The sequence below is a fragment of the Varanus komodoensis genome, unplaced genomic scaffold, assembly GCF_004798865.1.
Source record: "Varanus komodoensis strain SLA01 unplaced genomic scaffold, ASM479886v1 scaffold8, whole genome shotgun sequence".
NCBI classification, from domain to species: domain Eukaryota; kingdom Metazoa; phylum Chordata; class Lepidosauria; order Squamata; family Varanidae; genus Varanus; species Varanus komodoensis.
In genome coordinates, this window is record NW_025336481.1 from 25,313,577 (window position 1) to 25,333,443 (window position 19,867).

Genomic DNA, 19,867 nt, shown 5'->3' on the forward strand with positions numbered 1-19,867 from the left:
ATTGTAATCTTGAAGCTAAAAGATGTGACTTGTTCTCACAGTGGGATACTGGAACAGAGTGTACTCTTAAACTAGTGAGTATAGTCCATAAGCTAATATGCTCCCCCATATAATCCTTATTAGAAGCTGTCCTTCTAAATATACTAAAGCATTTGATCAGCACCAATGTTAACCACTCTTGAAGCCAGCTGAGCAAATGTCAAGAGCAGGACATTTTTGAAGGAATTCATTTATAAGGTCAATATAAGTAGCAACAGAAAGCCTGTCAGGACTCCTGCTTAATTTGGGGTTGTAGCTGGGGTTAGAGCTGCTCATGGCTCTAAAATGTGGAGTGGCAGGGTGGGGAGAGAGATTATGATTCTGTGACCTACTCACCATCTGTTAATCATGGTTTTAGAGAGAGTGTGCATCATTTGATAGTCTGGGTGTCTATTGTCAGATCTCATGAGAATATGACACTGTTTCTATAAACATAGGACTGCTTTTGGAAATGGCAATCCACTTATTTCTCCCAGTCCTCAATGTACTTGTGCAGTGATTTTGTCTTTTTTCCTGCTACTGCTCGATTTTGTTGGTAGCAGAAAAACAAAAATACTCTTTCAAAGTACAAGGAAATTTTATCAACCCCATAAATGCTACAATTTGTGGCTAAGCAATGCTGTATTAAATCTGTGTTTTTCCTTAAGACAGTTACTTCTAATTCCTTAGGACCTAAGTTGCAAAGGAATTATCAAGGTCCACTGATTTTGGCTTGACTGTATCATCAGTCACTGACTCCTCTTTTACCTCCACTCCACCAAGCCTAGGGTCTCATGGAATATGCAGATACTTAAGAAGACATTACCCCAGTGGGTAATGTCTTCTGTTTTTATGATAGATGTTTGAAGAAGGTAGTGAGAATGCAGTTTGTCTTTAAATTCCAGCAGGAAGCACGATAACATCACTTCCTCTATCAGTTCTCCAAACTGCAGAAAAGTTGGGTGAAAGTACAGGTGTTGCTCTACTTGTGCATTCGATTTTGCAGAGAACCAAGTGAACACCATCCCTTAGGTGCTTCTGCAGTTCACAGGAGGGATCTTTACATTAGCTATGCAGAATAAGATGGAGGAGGAGAATGATGTAAGCTGCCTTGAGCCCTTTGTAGGAAAAGGGCAGGCGATAGATAGATAGGAGCAGTAACTACATGGGAGGCATTTCTAATTTACTACTGAACAAACATGAGATATGCTCTTCAAATTCTTGAACTGTACCATTGCAAGGACAATGACCTGGTCAGTGTTATCTGTCAAATTCTAAGTTTGATGAGGTGAGAGCGCATTACAGCCTAAATTACAAAAAGAGGACAGCTGACAGTTGCCTAGTTGTCAGAAAGCACCAAGAAAGGGAAGAGTGGCAGAATAGGTGGTCCAAAAGGATATGGGCTTAAGGTTGTCTTCTTAGCAATGTAATCTAACTTCCCAGTGCCTTCCACCTTTTTAGCACTTTCCAGTATCTCCAACTAGCTCTAACCCTAACAGAGCTATTACTGCCTTGCCAACTATTACTGCAAGCTTTCCAAAGCAGTAACAAAAAGAAACCAAAAAACCCCTAAGGGACAGAATAGATGGATCCACATGGGGGTGGGGAGAATTGCCCCATTTGATCTGCTATTGTGAGAGAAAGATAGAGAGAGAGAGACAGAGAGACAGAGAGACAGAGAGACAGAGAGAGACAGAGTATTTTGGACAGGATAAAATACAGAGATGTCAAGATCAGAAAGCAAATGGAGCAGGAAAAAAAGCAAACATTTCTCATCAATTTACTTCATGAAATCCACCTATATTTCCCTTTGTTCACTTTGCAGACATGAAATTTGCATATATTTCTCCATTTAAAAAGAGAAAAATGCACAGATTTGACAGATCTTTCTTTTAATAATTTTTACTGAATCTTCCTAAAATATGCTTTAGTGTATGCTTTGCCTGAAACATATTTAATAACTTATAGATTGTTAAGTAGTAATACTGAAGCAGCTGTTTGAAAACACTAAGCAAGGTCCAATCTGTTGTTTATGTAGCAAAAGCTCAAGATGGTGCAGCCATGGAAATGCAGCCCCTGAAGAGTGAAGATGGTGCTGATGGAGATGACAAAAAACGAAACAACATGCCCAAGAAAGAGAAATCTGTTCTGCAAGGAAAACTCACTAAGTTAGCAGTTCAGATTGGCAAAGCAGGTTTGGCTTTTCATTGTTATGATGCTTGATGGAATAAGATAAATAGAAATTAGTATTTTAAATTGTGGATTGCCATTACTATTCTAGAGGGAATATAATTATCTAGTTAAAAGTAAATGTATGGTGCTTATTTGATAGTACTAAGCCAATACAGTATACCCCCATGAAGTTGTGCTTCAGCAGTCGCAGCTTCAGTCTTTCGTGGGATTTTGCAAGTAAGCTGGCGCCTCGCTGTGCGGTGGCTTACTCACAAGGAGATAGTTTCCTCCAAGTTTGAACTCACTTGGAGAAAACAATCTCTGTGCGCACCTGCCTCGTTATGCGCACGCTCCCGCCCCCCCAGCCCGGCCCAGCCCACGCCTCCTTCCTGCACCGCCTTGGCGGCCAGCAGCCATCGCCTGCACCAAATTTGCGGTTTTTCACAATTCGTGAGTGCTTTGGGAACGTAACCCTCGCGAATTTCAGGGGATTACTGTAGTGTTAACTGATGGTCAGAGATCAGCATTTTAATTGGTGAACATAATGGCTCCATAGTCTATTTGGTTGTTCCAGCAATAGATGTTATAATCTTTGCTGCAATGAGTTTTTATTTAAAATACGTATATGTTTTCACAAACTGAATTCAAGATGGCTTACATAGAAGCACATTGTATAATAACTAAAACAAACAAACAAAGTAGAATATGTCTTAGCCCTTGCTTCTGAAAAAATGGCTCTGCAACAATGGTTGCCAGTCATTAGTTTGGTATTTGTTTCCCCACCACTACCTCTATGCCCTTTCGCACATCTGCTTTTAAATATTGCTTAAAGCTGGAACTGCCCTATCCATAGTGCTGATAATTTTTCATCACTATTTCAGTCATTTCTGTATGTTAGTTCCTCTGATTCTTCCTATGAAATTCTGCTTCCTCTTCAGTTTTTTTCCCTAGTTGTATTAATAGCTGTTGTGTTCCTTCTTAGTAATGGTTGTTGGAAACTTTGAAAAAATATCTAAGTGCAGGATTAGTCCAAAGACCTATCTAGTCCCACATCCTGTTTTCCCCAGTAATGGTGAACCTGTTGCCTGTGGGAGTCCAGAAGACTTGAGGGCAATAGCTACTTCTTAAGTTCCACAGAAACTGGTACTCAAAGGCATATACTGCCTCCATTACTGCATGTAGCATATAGCCATCATGAGTTTAGTAACCAATGGGAGCCTTTTTCGCCATGGATTTCTCCAGTCTTCCTTAAAAACCATTACCACATCTCGTAGCAAATTCCATATGTTAACCATATCTTACTGAAGAAGTGCATCCTTTTAACAACTTTGATCTTCCACCATTTAGATACATTGTATGACTTCAGATTTAATATCATATGAGAGAAGGGAACAATTCTCATCCTGTTTTGTCCACACCATACTTCATTTGATACAATTCAGTCATGCCCTTTTATTTCACTTTTTCTCTAAACCAAGAGCCAGCGATTATGGACTTGTAGTCCAAAATATGTGGACAATAGGTTTAAATTTAAAAGCCCCAAACATTTTAAAAGGGGGTTCCTCCAGTTTCTTGACCACTTTGGTTGCCCTTTTCCGTACTTTTCCCAGCTCATTATTTTTGAGCTACAGCTACCATAGCTACAGCTATGATGTATTTCAAGTGGCATCATGCTCTAGGTATGCATAAAGGTTATGATACTGACTTGTATTAATGATCCATAACATGTTAATGTTTTCATTGCACTTCTTATCAACAAACCAAAATCTTTTTTCCTAGCCATTCACTATCAACTCACGCCTTATCCATATATATAGCTTCAGGTTTGTTTGTTTTTTAACTGTAAACTACATTTACCATTTTATAGTTCACTCAGTTTGGAGAAATCCTTTTAGATTTAAGCAACCTAAATATTTTTGGCATTATCAAGAAATCTTGGCATCTTGCTGCTCTCCTCTAACTCCAGATCATTCATGAACAACTCAGGAAGTACTGGTTCCTATCTAAATCCTTTGAAAACTTTTCAAGTAATTAGTTGTAAGAGTTTAATCAAGACTTTGAAATGGATGTCTGAGACTTATTTTTAGAGTACAATAAAGGATAACTAGTTCTCTTCTCTTCATGAAAGGTTTGCTGATGTCTGCAATCACGGTAATCATCCTTGTGTTATATTTTGTGATTGATACATTCTGGGTCCAGCGACGTCCTTGGCTTGCTGAATGCACACCAATATATATTCAGTATTTTGTAAAGTTTTTCATCATTGGTGTTACTGTCCTGGTTGTGGCAGTTCCAGAGGGTCTTCCACTTGCGGTCACTATCTCACTGGCTTACTCTGTAAAGGTATGTGGGAGAAATGAATGTTTTTATATACTAGTACATTATACAGCATAGAGAATTGAAATGCATAGATGTTTTCCTAACTGAACTACACTTCAGTGAAATTTCTATTAAGGATTAACTGTGAATGTCTTGTTTATAGTGTAATCCATTCTCTTCCTCACATTTGCACAAGCATATTCCACATCAATCCGTGTATTCTCTTTCTTATCCATTAACCTACATAATTTACTTGCATACCACACAAGAATTGATCACAAGAAGCAGGACACAGGAGGAAGTTGTGGTGAGACAAAGGAGCTGAGGAATAGATGGGGGAGCTGCAGAAAGGGAAATTGCATCCAAGGAGACCAGGCTGAGCACTAGGACGCTAGATGCTGCATGAAGAGAATGGAAAATCTCAGTGGTGGAGCAAACATGGTTGGGGAGAAACCTAGGAATAGACAGTGCAGGACAGGGTGGTTCCTTGGTTTTGTATTAAAGCTAACTTCTTTTCAGCACTACCCTTCTTGTTCCCTAAGAAGTTTCAGTAACTTAGGAGAAATTAATGCCTCTGCTTTATGTTAGGCTTTTCTGAAATTTATTTGTTTTAATTCATTTCTATACCACTCAATAGCCAAAGCGCTTTGGGTGGGTCACAGAAATGTAGGGCTGCATTCTACTAATGTAAACTGCATTGCACTAGTGTAATCTACTCTAGTACAATACCAATAACTTGAGCTGGCATGGTAGTTTCCCTGGGTCAATTAGCATACCATTAGCTAGTGCTATTACCATTAGTAGCTTAGAGTAGTTTATACTAGCACAACATGATTTAAGTTAGCAGTTGCATCCTGTTGAATACTGTTGAATACTGCCCCAACTCTAAAATAGATGTAATAAAAATGAATGACTGGATTTGCATGACATGACAAACTACAGTGGGTTTTGTTTTGTTTTTTACCATTGCTTATTGTTTCATCTGAACTGAGCTGTGGTGTTTCATTATGGTTTATTTTGTCTGTAGAAATCATGATAAAAAACAGTTCTGTTCTCTGCTTACCATTTTGGTGTCTGTTTCTCATGAGGTTTCACATGACTTCCAAATGTAGCATTGTGGTTTTCACCACCTCAAATTGAACTATCACAGAGTGACCTAGAAAGAGCTCTGGGAGCTCCTTCATGCAGTCTTTGCTATCCATTTCTGCCTAGTTAGGATAGGATATGTGCCAATCAGTAGTGGGAGGTCTAAGCAGAGAGGGTGGAATTTGATTGTCTTTTTGAGTGGCTCATGGTAAGAAACAGGCAGTGTTGCTTTTTGTGACATACGAAAAGTTTAAAACAGAGTAAAAGCAGACTAAAAACCAGCCACAGTGAAAGATCTGAAAACTAAGGTTCTAACTTGAAGTTTAAATGTACAGTTTCAATTTTGTCTTTATCTAGGAGCATCAACTTAATATCATTCAAAGTGAATTTGTTTGTATTTTTTATAGAAAATGATGAAGGATAATAACTTGGTCAGACATCTGGATGCTTGTGAAACAATGGGAAATGCAACTGCCATTTGTTCAGATAAAACGGGAACATTAACAATGAATAGAATGACAGTAGTCCAGGCTTACATAAGTGAAAAACATTATAAAAAAATTCCAGAGCCACAAGCTATTCCTGAGAAAACTTTGTCATACCTTGTAACGGGAATCTCTGTTAATTCTGCGTATACTTCTAAAATCCTGGTAAGTGTACATTAGAAATACGCCTTTCAGTTGAACAGATATAGCAAGTTTCAGCCTAAGTATTTAACATCCTTTGCTTTCAGAGGTAAAGCACATGCTTAATAGCTTTCCATCTAAAATCAATGAGTCCTCAAAATACTTAACTTTAGCTAGGTTTTTCAAGTTTTACAAGTCCTACAAAACCATTTTAAAAAGTTGTAATAAAGGAATATGTGTGTATTGTTGACTATTACACTATTAACTTTAGAGTAACAAATGCTGATAGTATTGGATTGTGCTTTCTTGATTGGATAATTAATTGAAAACTTGCTTGTAAAATGTGAAACTACTAGCTCAGTTCTTTACAGATCTAGTACATTTTGAGTTTTATACCATTTTAATACGTTTCCTAGAACATAGTAAAGTTTGCATCTGGCTAAAGTAGCAGTGCCGGATAATCTGCCTTTGCATGGCTTGATGAGCTATTTACCTACTGAAAGATGCAAAATAATCTTTTGATTCCTTCCAGGAGCCACAAAGTTTCACATGTCCTTTCTAAATTTCTAAATATTTTAAATTTCTAAATATTCTAAATTTTAGACTCTAAAACAACAAAGTAGCTTGCATTCTTTTGATTGGCAAGAGCATTCTAATAAGCAAGAATTGCTTTCTTTAACTGATAGACCAAGCCAAACATCATCTGCAAGGAGCTCAATCACTCCTCTGTTTTTGCAGTCCCAGGTAGGCAGCAAAAACGAGTTTATTGAGCAGCTGGTAGGCATGATTAGTGAATTAAGTTTGGCTTGGTGTGTCACATTATGCAGGTCTGCGCATTTGCCAAACCAACAGCCCTTCTTATTAATGGATGTATTTACAAATGGCAATATCCTATCACAAAACCACCATGCTGGGTCTCCATGGAGTGAGGGAGGAGACCTCTTTATGAAAGTGCTGGAGTGCCCACAAAAAGGAAATGTAAGAATTGACCCCCTTGAGTTTTGCCCGCTTTTGAAATAAATGACTGTGCATCTTGAAATTGTGTAAAGTGTGTAAAACTGTAGTATGTGTTCTGACTTGAAGGCAAATCACTGTTATTAAAAATGTCCTTCTATATTTAACATTCTATTGAATGTTCTTTGTTTAATTCTTTAGTAAGTCCCCTGTAGGAATCATACTTGTTTAAGGAAGTATAGAAGCTAAAATGGGCAAGTAACTACAGCAAATGACTTGCAAATCTTTAATGTATGGTTTAAACGATGATAAATTCAGGCTTATTTGCTTAAACTGAAGCAAATTCCTTTTCAAAGAGTTATTCTGTTTTTTCAGCCTCCGGAAAAGGAAGGTGGTCTGCCTCGTCATGTTGGTAATAAAACTGAATGTGCCTTGCTGGGACTACTTTTGGATTTGAAACGGGATTATCAAGATGTTAGAAATGAAATACCAGAAGAGGCCCTTTACAAAGTCTACACCTTCAACTCTGTTAGAAAATCTATGAGTACTGTGTTAAAGAATTCTGATGGCAGTTTCCGGATATTCAGCAAGGGTGCCTCGGAGATAGTACTTAAAAAGCAAGTTAGATTTGTACTTGTGGTCTCTATGACATAACAGTTTGATTCAGTTCCTGAAATGGTACCTGAGATTTAAACAATGTGTTTCTTATTTAATCTTGGTAGTTCTTAGAATTAACTAATTTAGAACCTTTTCCCATAAAGGTTGGTATCAGCATTCATAACATGTCTGTATTTAGAATGGATGCTTCACTGATGAAGCTGAACAAATCTTTGGTGAATACAAGATTGTGTTTAACTTGCATTAGTCAGTATGAAAGCTCTTGCACAATGTAATACAGTGACTACTTAGTGCTATGTTATATAATCTTCCTTTTTAACTACCTCATCATAGAAAAAAACTAATTTTTTGCTGCTGTTTTCCCTTCTAACATTTTGCATTTGAATGAATATACCCAAACTAAATATGCTCTCTTCATGATTTTTAAATGCAGAACTAGTTGTTAGTAACGCATATGCAGTTCAATTTACAGGGTTGGAAGGCTGTTTATATAGCTGTGGTCTCAGAACTTTTTGTTCAGGTTATTGTAGTGTGCACTTGTAGCATCTTACAAATCACCTAGTTTATGGCAGACAATGTGAGAAAATATGTGCCAGTCCAACTCCTAAACAGTTCCCTTATAACTACACTTTATTTTGTGGGGGCATGTAACATTGGCTATAGACATGAAAATACATCTTGAAGAACTGCTAGATATTTTCATATTATAAAAGTCTGGCATATAATGTCAAGATTACAGTGCTTCTTTCTGGCATGGAGTTGAGTGAAATACTTTCTACTAAGGTGGATCTGAGTTATCTTTATTCTGCCCAGGCTTTGTTACACTGGCAAAGGGGTGGTGGGGAGCAGAGTCCATGGAGATGCTCCTAGAACATGGTAGGAACCTATAAGCTGTGTTGTACAAAGAATCCCCTTTGTTCTTCCCTGTCTTTCCTTTACCCTCTTACTATGATCAAGCACTAGCACAAAAATGTTCCAATACTGGGGAACAGAGGGTGCTGAAAACTGTTGTTGCTTTCTTAGAATGAAGTAGTCTGTGTAATGGGGTTGTATGTATCTTAAGTGCCATGAGACTTAAGGAGAATCAGCGTTAAACCTCTTTGAGAAGAGTATCTTTGGTAAAAAGGAATTTCAGTGGGTGTTCTGAATCTTGAAGTTATTTTTTTCTAGGTGCTTCAAGATATTAAGTGCAAATGGGGAACCGAAAGTATTCCGACCAAGAGATCGTGATGATATTGTAAAAACTGTGATTGAACCTATGGCCTCAGAGGGACTCAGAACCATATGCCTGGCATTCAGAGACTTCCCAGCTGGAGAACCTGAGCCAGAATGGGACAATGAAAATGACATAGTCACTGGTCTTACATGCATTGCTGTTGTAGGCATTGAAGATCCTGTGAGGCATGAGGTAGTAGAAACTTTTTTCAAGTGTACTTCTGAACTTGGTTTGCTAATTTACCAATTTTCTATTCTAGAACCTCTGCCAAACTTAGCTTTTAAAAGAAATGTAAGCATACCAGGACTTATCATATTTTTTGCTCTACAAGACTCACTTTCCCCCCCTCAAAAGTAAGGGGAAATGTCTGTGCATCTTATAGAGCGAATATGTGTGTGCAGTAAGTCTGTCAGATGTGCAGCCCATGGGGAAGTGATGGGGAATGTGCCTGTGATTATGTGCCCATTTGATTCAGATTTTTTTTTCTTGTTTTCTTCCTCTAAAAACTAGGTGCGTCTTATGGTCAGGCGCGTCTTATAGAGTGAAAAATACGGTAGTTGCTTTGTTTTTACGGTTAATGGCTGGGTTTGCATGACATACTCACTGTGGTTTCTAAGTTTGGTATAGAAAGGGGGCCCGTTCTTTTAAGTTATAGTTTCCCATCAGCATAAGGGGGACAGATGACTTTGCACTTTCCAGGTTACAAAGTGAAAATACTCAGATGGAGCATGAGAGCCAGCCTGCCTTCAAAAAGAAGGAAGGCATTTCTGAACTGGGTGGGATATAGATTGAGTTCTTTAACCCTGTAAGGAGATGACAGGCAAAGTGAGTGGAACAATTAAGAAGTGTCTGACCTTCCTTCCTTCAAGCAGCAGGAGCCACCCTGAGGGTGGAATCAGGAACAGGGGAGAAGGGGGTGTTTGATTGTGGATTCAACTCTTCACATGGGCAAGCACTACTCCCACATCTCAAAAAAGATAATTACTTTGATTTATGCAGCTTGATAATCTGTAGAGCTCAAATAAAGGGATGTCCTTCTAAGGTTTCATCTAAGCCTACTGGAAGTGAAAAAGTGTTGGGGAGACCTGCCACGATCATTTGGGTTATAAGCCATCCTGAGAAGCCATGGCTTGTTTTAGGAGTTGTTCTAGTCACAATAGGTTGCTGTGTCATCCATATCCAGATGACATGGATAAATCTCATTGACAAGTGACTGCCTTGCCAACATCAGCAAAAACTCTATGCTACTCTTGCCAAGTTGCTCTTGTGCTCTAGCAGAACTTGGCGGGAAGCTGGAACAGGTCCTGCTGCAGGTCCTTTTGGCCTTTCCATGGCTTCTCCCAACTTTTTTTTAAGATCACAAAAGCCAGCTGCCCAGCAAATTTTGATCTTCATCCCAAGCATCTATAGGCTCAAGCAAGACTAAAAGTGCTTTCCTCCACTTTTTTGTAAAGGGAGCTGACAAAACTCAGGGTCCCTTTAGAAAGGAAAGTTTGAGTAGGACAGTTAGGATTTCCTCTGGACAAATTCAGAGATACATCTCAGTTTAAATCCATCAATTCCCTCTCAGAACCCCCATTTTTTAAATTTATAATTTTACTAGATTTTTACATTCTTCCAACAAAGCCAAGCATCAGTGAAAAACCACTGAGAATGCAAAACAAGAGTAGAACCACAAACACATATACAGAATGGGGGCGGGGGGGACAAAACAAACACCCAAATAGCCACGCAGTAATGATCAAAGATAACACTGAACTGGTTCTGAAGGTATTACTAGTAATATATATGTATACAGGGGACCTTGAATTTTTACAGCCACTTGTCAAGCCTAAAATGGCTTGTGGCATGCAGAGTGGGGAAAGTTTTGTACCTGCTGCAGTGACCTCTGGGACCCAAGGACGTTCCCAGTCAATCCCAGACTTATTGGGTATATGTGGCTTATTGTGTTGTGTAAGCCCACCCATTGTGTAGATGATACTAATGTAACCTTTTCATTTTCATGTTAACTGACTTAAGCACTTGCCTTCAAGGCTCTTCTATGAGTGAAGAATAACTACTACAAATAGTATCATTTTCAGGGAAGCATCATGTACCATGATGTTGTGAGAGATAACATGGGTGTTCCTATCCCTTTGGGAAACTTCCTTCATTTGTACTTCAGTGGAATTAATGTTGACATTGAAATACAACTTTTTTAGAGTAGTTTTTATTTTTTATTCCCCAATCCAGTTTTTCTAATGGATTGGAGAAATGTTCAGTATAAAATGCATAGTATTTGGTCTAAAATTACTAAATATTTTCAGAAAGGAGAACTATGTCCCTTTCTTTCTGCAGCACTCTAAGGCCTAGTTCTCTCAAGCAGCATATAAAAGCATAACAAAAGCCATGTTGAATCAGACTAAATGGTCCATCCAGTCTAGCACTCTAGTCACACAGTGGCAAATCAGCTGCCCAGAGCATCCCTCAAGCAGTTTCACCTGCTCAAGCTCCTACTAAATCTTAACCCTCACATTCTGTCTGAAGCAGTGCAGTTGATAAAAGTTTACTTATCACATCTATCTATAATAGTTAGACCTTCTCTCAATATTGCCAGAAACCTTTTATCTATCAGTAGATCCCGGTCTGTTTCTTCATCTAAGTCTCTTCTAAATGTGAGTCACTTAAATGTTTATAGGAATAAATGTGTTTTTAATGAGTTGACTCTCTTCTAATAAACTATAAGAACCTAGGTAAACTAATAATAGTTATACACATCTACTTGATACATACCTGTAAATGAAAACATGCATACATTGATGGCTAAATCTGCATGTTATCCATAGGAACATTGTTACCATATTGTTCTATAGAACTGTCAAATTACTGTGTCAACTGAAATACAGTTTTACAGGAAGAGAGAGGTATTTCTGTGACAATCTCAGAGTTGACAATAAAAAAAACTAGATCATTTTCTTGTTGAACTCTGTTGTAGCAAAGCTCTTATATAAGTAATTATTTTTCTTCTTAGGTACCAGATGCAATAAGAAAATGCCAGCGTGCTGGTATAACTGTACGTATGGTTACTGGTGATAATATTAACACTGCCCGTGCTATTGCTTTAAAATGTGGCATTTTGCATCCTGGTGAAGATTTCTTATGCCTAGAAGGCAAAGAATTCAATAGAAGAATACGTAATGAAAAAGGAGAGGTACGTCTAGTTAATAATTATTCTCATTTGGATTTTGTAAATCATAGTTATGAAACAAGCATGGATAAAAATAAAGATTTTTTAATTTGGGTTTGAAACATTTAAACCAGGATTTCTGTTTTGTTTACTTGCTAGTAAAATACTATTTAATAACTGCATAGGTAGCAATTAAATCTAAAACATCATAAACCTACACTGACAATCTCATAAACAATCAGTTAATGGCTCTGTCACATTCTGATTTAATTACCTACCAACCAAATGAGCAGTCATTGTCTCATAAATGACTCTCCAGCAACTTTAGGTAGGGTTGGGAAAAAAACCCTGTCTGAAATTCTTAGAAAGATGATGCCTGTCAGAGTTGAAAATATCAGGCTTGATGCACCAGTGGTGTGACTTAGTGTAAGGCAGCTTTGTTGTACTTTATATTTCCTCCATCTGTAAAGTTGCATGTGCAGAGCTACAGCTCTGACAGTGCTACTGAACTAAGAAAGGCTGAGGACTTCAGTAGGACAAAACATCAACAATCAGAAAGAACAGTGGGAGGCAGAAAGGAACTATGAAATGAAATTGAAAGTAAAACTTATTGTACAGACACAACTTCAAATTCCTATATTCCCCCACCCCATATTTTTGTCACAGTAAACTCATGTCTTCTTGGTATGAGACCATTTCCTACAATGTATCTTCTTTGATATTATAAAATGCTATATTGACCTGTAAATTATAGTGTCTCTGATCAGTTTTGCATCTTGAGTAAGCAACATGTGATGAACTCTCAGTGGCAAACAGTGTTTAGGCCAGGGTTTATTCTTGAAGACTGGTATCGCCTTGATCATCCATGCTGTATGACACTAATCTGTAGATTATATTTACAGATCGAACAGGAGCGAATAGACAAAATTTGGCCAAAACTCCGTGTGCTTGCAAGATCCTCCCCAACTGACAAACACACCTTGGTAAAAGGTAATAAGCCCTCTTTACATGGACATTAACAAAAAAATTTTTAGAAAATACTGGGCCAGACAGTTATTCAGTGCTGGATATGAACCTTTATTACGATATCTTGCAGTATGGCATGAATATTGACATAGTACAAAGTTCATGTAACTCGTAACTTTCTGTGGTAAATATGTATTTTGAAGTCTGTACAAATATTTTTGCTTTCATTTCAGGTATAATAGACAGCACTGTTTCAGAACAGAGGCAAGTTGTAGCAGTGACTGGTGATGGTACTAATGATGGCCCTGCCTTGAAAAAAGCAGACGTTGGCTTTGCGATGGTAAAGTGTTCAACCACTGTTATGACTGTTTTCACTAAGTCTTCAGTAAAAATGAACTGTCATCTTGGGTTGTGGTGAACATTTAGATTATACGGAAGACTTAAAAAAAGCTAACATGTATCAGTGGCAAGATCATCAGTAAATTTACCTTCCTCTGTATGTACCCTACTCCATTATCAGATAACTAAAGATCTTAGTCAGATAACCATTTCAGAATTTCATTTTTTTTAATATGGAAGACTAAACAGGATTCAGAGACCTTGTAAGCCGTCCAGAGACCTGCAACGTACTGGACGGGGTAAAAATACCCAAATAAATAAAGTAAGTAAATAAAAAAAATTGCTGATAAGATCCAAGATGTTCAGCATTAGCAATACATCTTGACATTTGGCATGTTCTGTTGCATTTTTTTTTCCTGGGAGAAAACATGGTGAAATATTTTCTGCAGTTTCTTGCAAATTCATTTTAAGTAATATGCAAGAATTTGAAACAATATGGAGAGGGTCCAAGAATCTAAATTATAGAAATACTATTTTATGGAAATACAGTAGATGTTAAAATAGGTGAATCTCATACTTTTAAAAGTAATTAATGGTAGAGTTTTCTGATGAATGTACTAAAGGGATTGTGCGTATTGTGGTGTATATGCAGTGCAGTGGTATAAGAAGTTTGTTGCTGCTGTTTGTGGTAAAGAACGTTCTATGGAACCTGATCATTGTAAACTAAAGTGTGGTGGGTTGTGAGATGTTCCTGTGGTCATGCTAAACTGATACTTCTTTTGAGTACCTAATTCTTAGATCAGGTTGCATCTCCTTATTTTTCCTTGCCACAATGGAATGATGACACTGCAACTAAGTTGAGTGCAGACTGTCTCTGCAGAATTTGGTGTCAGGTAGATCACTTACATGACATTGAACCGTGTATACTTCGTATTTTATTCCCTTATGTGGACTCTATAACATTGATGCTCTTTCTAAAGAGTAGAAATCAGTCTAGTTAACCTGTGACAAACTGGACTTCCCATACCATATTTTAAAGTCACAGCCTTTTATTTAAGTCATCTCAGAAGAGATGGACACACAGAGAGAGCTGTTACTCCATACAGATATCTAAAACATATATTTTACTCCCAACAACTAAACATTGACCGCTTTTCAGCTGGTGTAGATATGCACATTTAACACCAGTAGCTGACCAATTTTCTTGTCAGAATGATATGTAAGGAGCCATATCTTGATTACAAAACATACAGTCCTCCTTCTAGAAACTGCAGAATTCTATCAATGTGAGCAGAATGTTCAGCAACTGTGCTTATGTGCCATCTAGTGCCTTTGAAGATGAACTACTGCTGTCTGAAACTAAAGAAGTTCGATCTCAAGCTATTTTGTGACAGGCTGAAAATATGCAAATATTAATGAAGGCAAAACTATCTTTAAACATGCAATTTCATTATATCTGTCATGGGGATGTAATGCATTGATTATATGCTCTGTCACATGCTTTTTCCCCTTCCTAACAACCCCATGGCACTTATGCCCCAGCCATCTTCTGACTTATTTCGTTGTCAGAAGTTCTGTGGTTTCCATAATGCTGAAGAGTCTATCTGCAGCAATTGTGTCAATAGGTTGTCACACCTCACTATTCCATAACATGACAAAGGCCTTGACCGAATCACTGGCTGTGGCTACTGAAAAATCCCCCAGAGCATTCAGGAATCCCTTGCATTCCATAAATCCCCAGGGTTGGCTATCTTAATCAGTTCTGAGAGTGTTTGAACTTGGTGTTCAAGACAATGTAACCTAATTTGCTGCTTCTTTACACCATTTAGGCTTTTAACATTTATTAAAAATTGGGTTCCTTAGAGGAAGAGAATCTTTGAATTTAAACCAGTGCTTTCAGTTGCTTAAGTGCAGAATATAAAATAGTTTTGTATTTAATCACTTGCCGGAAAACAATAGGTAACAGGGAGTTACAAGCTGGCAAGTGAGCAGGCTGGCAGAGGAAGGATGGAATGTCTTTTTCTGTTTTCTGTCTCTGCCAGTCCTGACCAGGTTTTAACATCTTTTTTCAGGCTAGTAACTTTCTTATGAACTTATCACAAACTTGGTTGTATATATGGAAGTGATAATGTGGTGATACTCACTGCTTCTCATGTATGACTTTGTATTTTGGTTTTTTTTCCTCCCCCTTCCAGGGTATTGCTGGAACTGATGTAGCTAAAGAAGCTTCTGATATCATTCTTACAGATGACAACTTCACAAGTATTGTTAAAGCAGTTATGTGGGGACGAAATGTGTATGACAGCATCTCCAAATTCCTTCAGTTCCAGCTTACTGTCAATGTGGTAGCTGTCATAGTTGCTTTCACAGGAGCATGTATTACACAAGTAGGTATTGTATACTCATTTTCAAGTAATGGGTGGAAAATGTGCTGCTTATAACTTGATATAGTAGTAAAATTTTAGAGCTGTTAGAAGTATGCTAGCACAATACCAAACTTTATAGAAGATGTTTAACAGCTGCATAACTTGTTGGTTTCTAGGAACTTTGTGTTTATATATTAGGAAACATATCATTTTTATAGGATTCTCCACTTAAAGCTGTTCAGATGTTATGGGTAAATCTTATAATGGACACACTGGCTTCACTGGCTTTGGCAACGGAACCCCCTACAGAAGCTCTATTGCTGAGAAAACCTTATGGCCGAAATAAACCTCTCATCTCTCGAACAATGATGAAGAATATTCTGGGACATGCTTTCTATCAGCTTGTGGTTGTTTTTACACTTCTGTTTGCTGGTAAGAATGCTAAGTTTCTGTGTTAGAGCAAATAGTTTTTGAAAATCTCAATTTTGGCTGCTTCTTAAATTGTAGTCTTCCAAAGCAGCTCTTCAGTGTTAAATATTTGTGGGAATGACTTAGAATCTAAATTTACATAAAATACTCAGAGTATTTTATCTATTTCTTTACAGGGGAAAAAATATTTGACATTGATAGTGGAAGAAATGCACCTCTTCACGCTCCCCCATCAGAGCACTATACAATTGTATTCAATACATTTGTGATGATGCAGCTTTTTAATGAAATAAATGCTCGAAAGATTCATGGTGAAAGGAATGTATTTGAAGGAATTTTCAATAATGCAATATTCTGCACTATAGTTCTTGGCACATTTATTGTACAGGTGGGTAGACTATTTAAATGTACATTACATTTGTGAGTTAGACTAGACTGAACTTACAAACCAAATACTCTTTTATTGATAATGACCAGGAGCCAAATCAGCATGCAATGGGCTTAATAATTAGAATGCCTGAGTTACCCATGTTTGTGACCAGGAGAGTTTATTTAATATTTTAATTTGAGGCACAGGTGGGCTTGGTGACTAGTAATGCTTTTTGTCAGCATATATTGATATACCAACTGAAACCTATCTGGACAAAGGTAGTCAACTGGCAGTTATCCACACTGTAACAGCCTTCCAGGTGGATTACTACAGTGCATTGTATGCAGGGCTGTATTTGAAGATGGTTCGGAAAGTTCAGTGAATTCAAAATAGAGATGCTAGGCTATTAACTGGGACCAGTGAATGCAGTGATGTGATGCTGGTACTTCATCGGTTGCATCAGTTTCCAGTATGTTTCCGAGCCCAGTTCGCAATACTGTATTGACCTTTACCATCTTAAATAACTCAGAACCTGAAAAACCAAAGGCATGTATCTTTCCCTTTGCACCTGTGTAAATCCTTAAGTGATCTTCAAATGTCTAGGTTTGCTTTATTGAAGCAATTAGGCTGGAAATTTCAAGAAACGGGGCCTTCTCATTTGTGATTCTCTGCTTATAGATTGTGTTCCCCAGGGAGACTTGTCTGATACCTACACTGTTATCTGTGTAATACTAGAGAAAAAACTTTCTTTTCTGATTAGTTTCTTTTTGATTAGTTTCCTTTTTTGGGGGGAGGGGGTGTCTGTGATTATATTTAGATGTTTTATCCCTGTGTAGTTTGTTGTTTTGTGCCATACCTTATTCTTTAGTTTTTGTAATCTACCCGGAGAAACTTTGTTATGAAAAGGATAACATATAATGAGTAAATAGCATTATTCAATGGAGTCAACAAATTCTGCATGGTTTTTCTTAACAGATTGTTATTGTGCAGTTTGGTGGGAAACCTTTCAGTTGTTCAGAGCTTACAGTAGAACAATGGCTATGGTCAATTTTTCTAGGAATGGGAACACTTCTTTGGGGCCAAGTAAGTAACACTTCCTATGAGATTATTTTCTGAATTTAACACTGTTTGTATTCCAAAAACATGCATTTATGCCCTTTGCAGGAGTGTGACATTTTCCGTGGTAAGCAACTTTGTGCTGTAAATTTTGAAGAATTTTGGAAAAGAAACATTTAATACATCCTCTGATGTTTCCTCTATTTCAGCCAAACATATTTATTTTATTATTAATTATATTTATATACTGCCATTTTCCTTTCAAGAAACTCAAGGTAGCTTATGTAATTCCTCTCACTCTTATCCTCACAACAGCAACTTGTGGGCTGAGAGTTTTTGACACGCCCATTCAGTTAGTTCCATGGGTGAGTGGGGGCTAGAACCCAGATCTCCTGGGTCCCAGTTCCACATTCCTAACCACTACACTGCACAGACCTTCAGTATAAATGTAGGACAATCTTTTATTGCAATACTGACTGCTGTTTGCCTAAGCTGTACAATCTGCCAACCGCCCCTACCCAATCAACTACTGTTCTGCTTTCGTACAAAATAAGATTCAAAGCAAATGTTTTAACCATCTGCATTTAATAGAAATTGCTTGAATGAATTCCTAAATGGAGTTTCTGCATTTAAATAAAGCTCTGAACTTTTTCTGTCTTGCTGTTGTAGTTGATATCAACAATCCCCACCAGCCATTTGAAATTCCTTAAGGAAGCTGGCCATGGAACACAGAAGGAAGAGATTCCAGAAGAAGAGCTAGCAGAAGATGCAGAGGAGATAGATCATGCTGAAAGAGAACTACGGCGTGGTCAGATCTTGTGGTTTAGGGGCCTAAACAGAATACAAACTCAGGTATGGTCTTGGAAAAGGTAGGAGGTTGTGAAGGTTGAGGGAACTGTAAATCTTTCCATTGCTCTTGGTATTGGTTGGGTGGTAGCCAAAAACTGTATGACTGAATTCTTCTTAACATGGGGAAATGGATGGCTCTTTATTCCTTCAAATTCTTTCTTTACTTCATCTCTGAATACATCTCTTGCCTCTCTTGCCTCTTTAACTGCTCTATAAAAGTGCCTTTTTCTTTACTTTTTATGTGTTATAGATGGGATGCTCCTTTCTCTTGTTCTCTCTCTCTCTTGCTGAGCAAGCTGTCACAATCTCTGATTCCTTGCAGATGGATGTAGTGAATGCTTTCCAGAGTGGAACTTCCATTCAGGGGGCTCTAAGGCGGCAACCTTCCATCGCCAGCCAGCATCATGATGTAACAAATATTTCTACCCCTACACATGTAGTGTTTTCCTCCTCTTCTTCTACTACTACTACTACTGCTTCTACTACTGTGGGGTGTGAGTGTGTGTTCCTAAGTGCATGAAAATAGCATTTCCTAATCCACACACCTAACGTTTCATTTTCTCCTTCAGTCCTTAAATTCATCATTAAGACTTTTCATATTTTTCTCACCAAATGGAGTCCTCAAAATCCTTTTTTCTCAGAGGGCTACAACATAGGTGGAACAGTTGCAACAGTTATTTATAATCAAAGATGTGAAATAGCACATATTGTGCCTTCATACTTGTACAAAAGGGATGTGGAAAAAAATCTTCTGAAATAACTGTTTCAAATATTTGAGTATATGCCTTCAGGTATAACTGTTTGCAAGAAGATATAATTATAATTCAATGAAATGCTTAAAACTGATCCCTCTTCAGTAGATTTAGACACTTGTTAATGGGAAATAGCAAGCATTATTATTTGAATAACTTCAATTTACACATAGAACTTAAAAATTCATCAGTTGGGCCTATTACTAAGCTTGTTAAATGCACAGGATTTCCTGTAAAGTTTTGGAGCTAAGGTACATTTTGAGAGTTGAACAAACTACTTAGAATTGTTCAGTTCTAGGTAATAAATCTGTATTTTATTCTTTTAGATGGCTTTCTTTCTAGGTTCTTTTTGAAACATTAGCTTTTCGCTTACCAAAAATCAAGCATTCAAATAAGCAGAAAAAGTGTTCTATTCTACAAAAATAAATAGTTCCAGCCTGCTTTGTACCCCCAGGGAAATCTGCTGAACAATGTGCAAGATTTAAACATGTCTCTGTACTCTGCAAATGTATTTATATAGCATAACTATTACTATACAGTTACTTGTCAAGGCCTAAGAATTTGA

General features: G+C 37.6%; 1 protein-coding gene across 5 annotated transcripts in view; it reads left to right on the plus strand.

Annotated features, from left to right (window-relative positions):
- ATP2B1 (ATPase plasma membrane Ca2+ transporting 1) overlaps positions 1-19,867 on the plus strand; it is an 80,341-nt gene that overhangs the window by 52,295 nt on the left and 8,179 nt on the right. For 3 of the 5 annotated variants that reach the window (XM_044454863.1, XM_044454865.1, XM_044454862.1), the window contains exons 8-21: positions 2,057-2,212; positions 4,319-4,533; positions 6,003-6,245; positions 7,551-7,792; positions 8,964-9,201; positions 12,020-12,199; positions 13,078-13,165; positions 13,375-13,481; positions 15,676-15,867; positions 16,065-16,278; positions 16,452-16,663; positions 17,621-17,728; positions 18,371-18,553; positions 18,801-18,959. In XM_044454863.1, the coding sequence (XP_044310798.1) occupies positions 2,057-2,212; positions 4,319-4,533; positions 6,003-6,245; positions 7,551-7,792; positions 8,964-9,201; positions 12,020-12,199; positions 13,078-13,165; positions 13,375-13,481; positions 15,676-15,867; positions 16,065-16,278; positions 16,452-16,663; positions 17,621-17,728; positions 18,371-18,553; positions 18,801-18,959 (2,537 nt within the window). The remainder of the gene's footprint in view (positions 1-2,056; positions 2,213-4,318; positions 4,534-6,002; positions 6,246-7,550; positions 7,793-8,963; positions 9,202-12,019; positions 12,200-13,077; positions 13,166-13,374; positions 13,482-15,675; positions 15,868-16,064; positions 16,279-16,451; positions 16,664-17,620; positions 17,729-18,370; positions 18,554-18,800; positions 18,960-19,867) is intronic. The other 2 variants (XM_044454866.1, XM_044454867.1) reach the window with 2 other exon arrangements.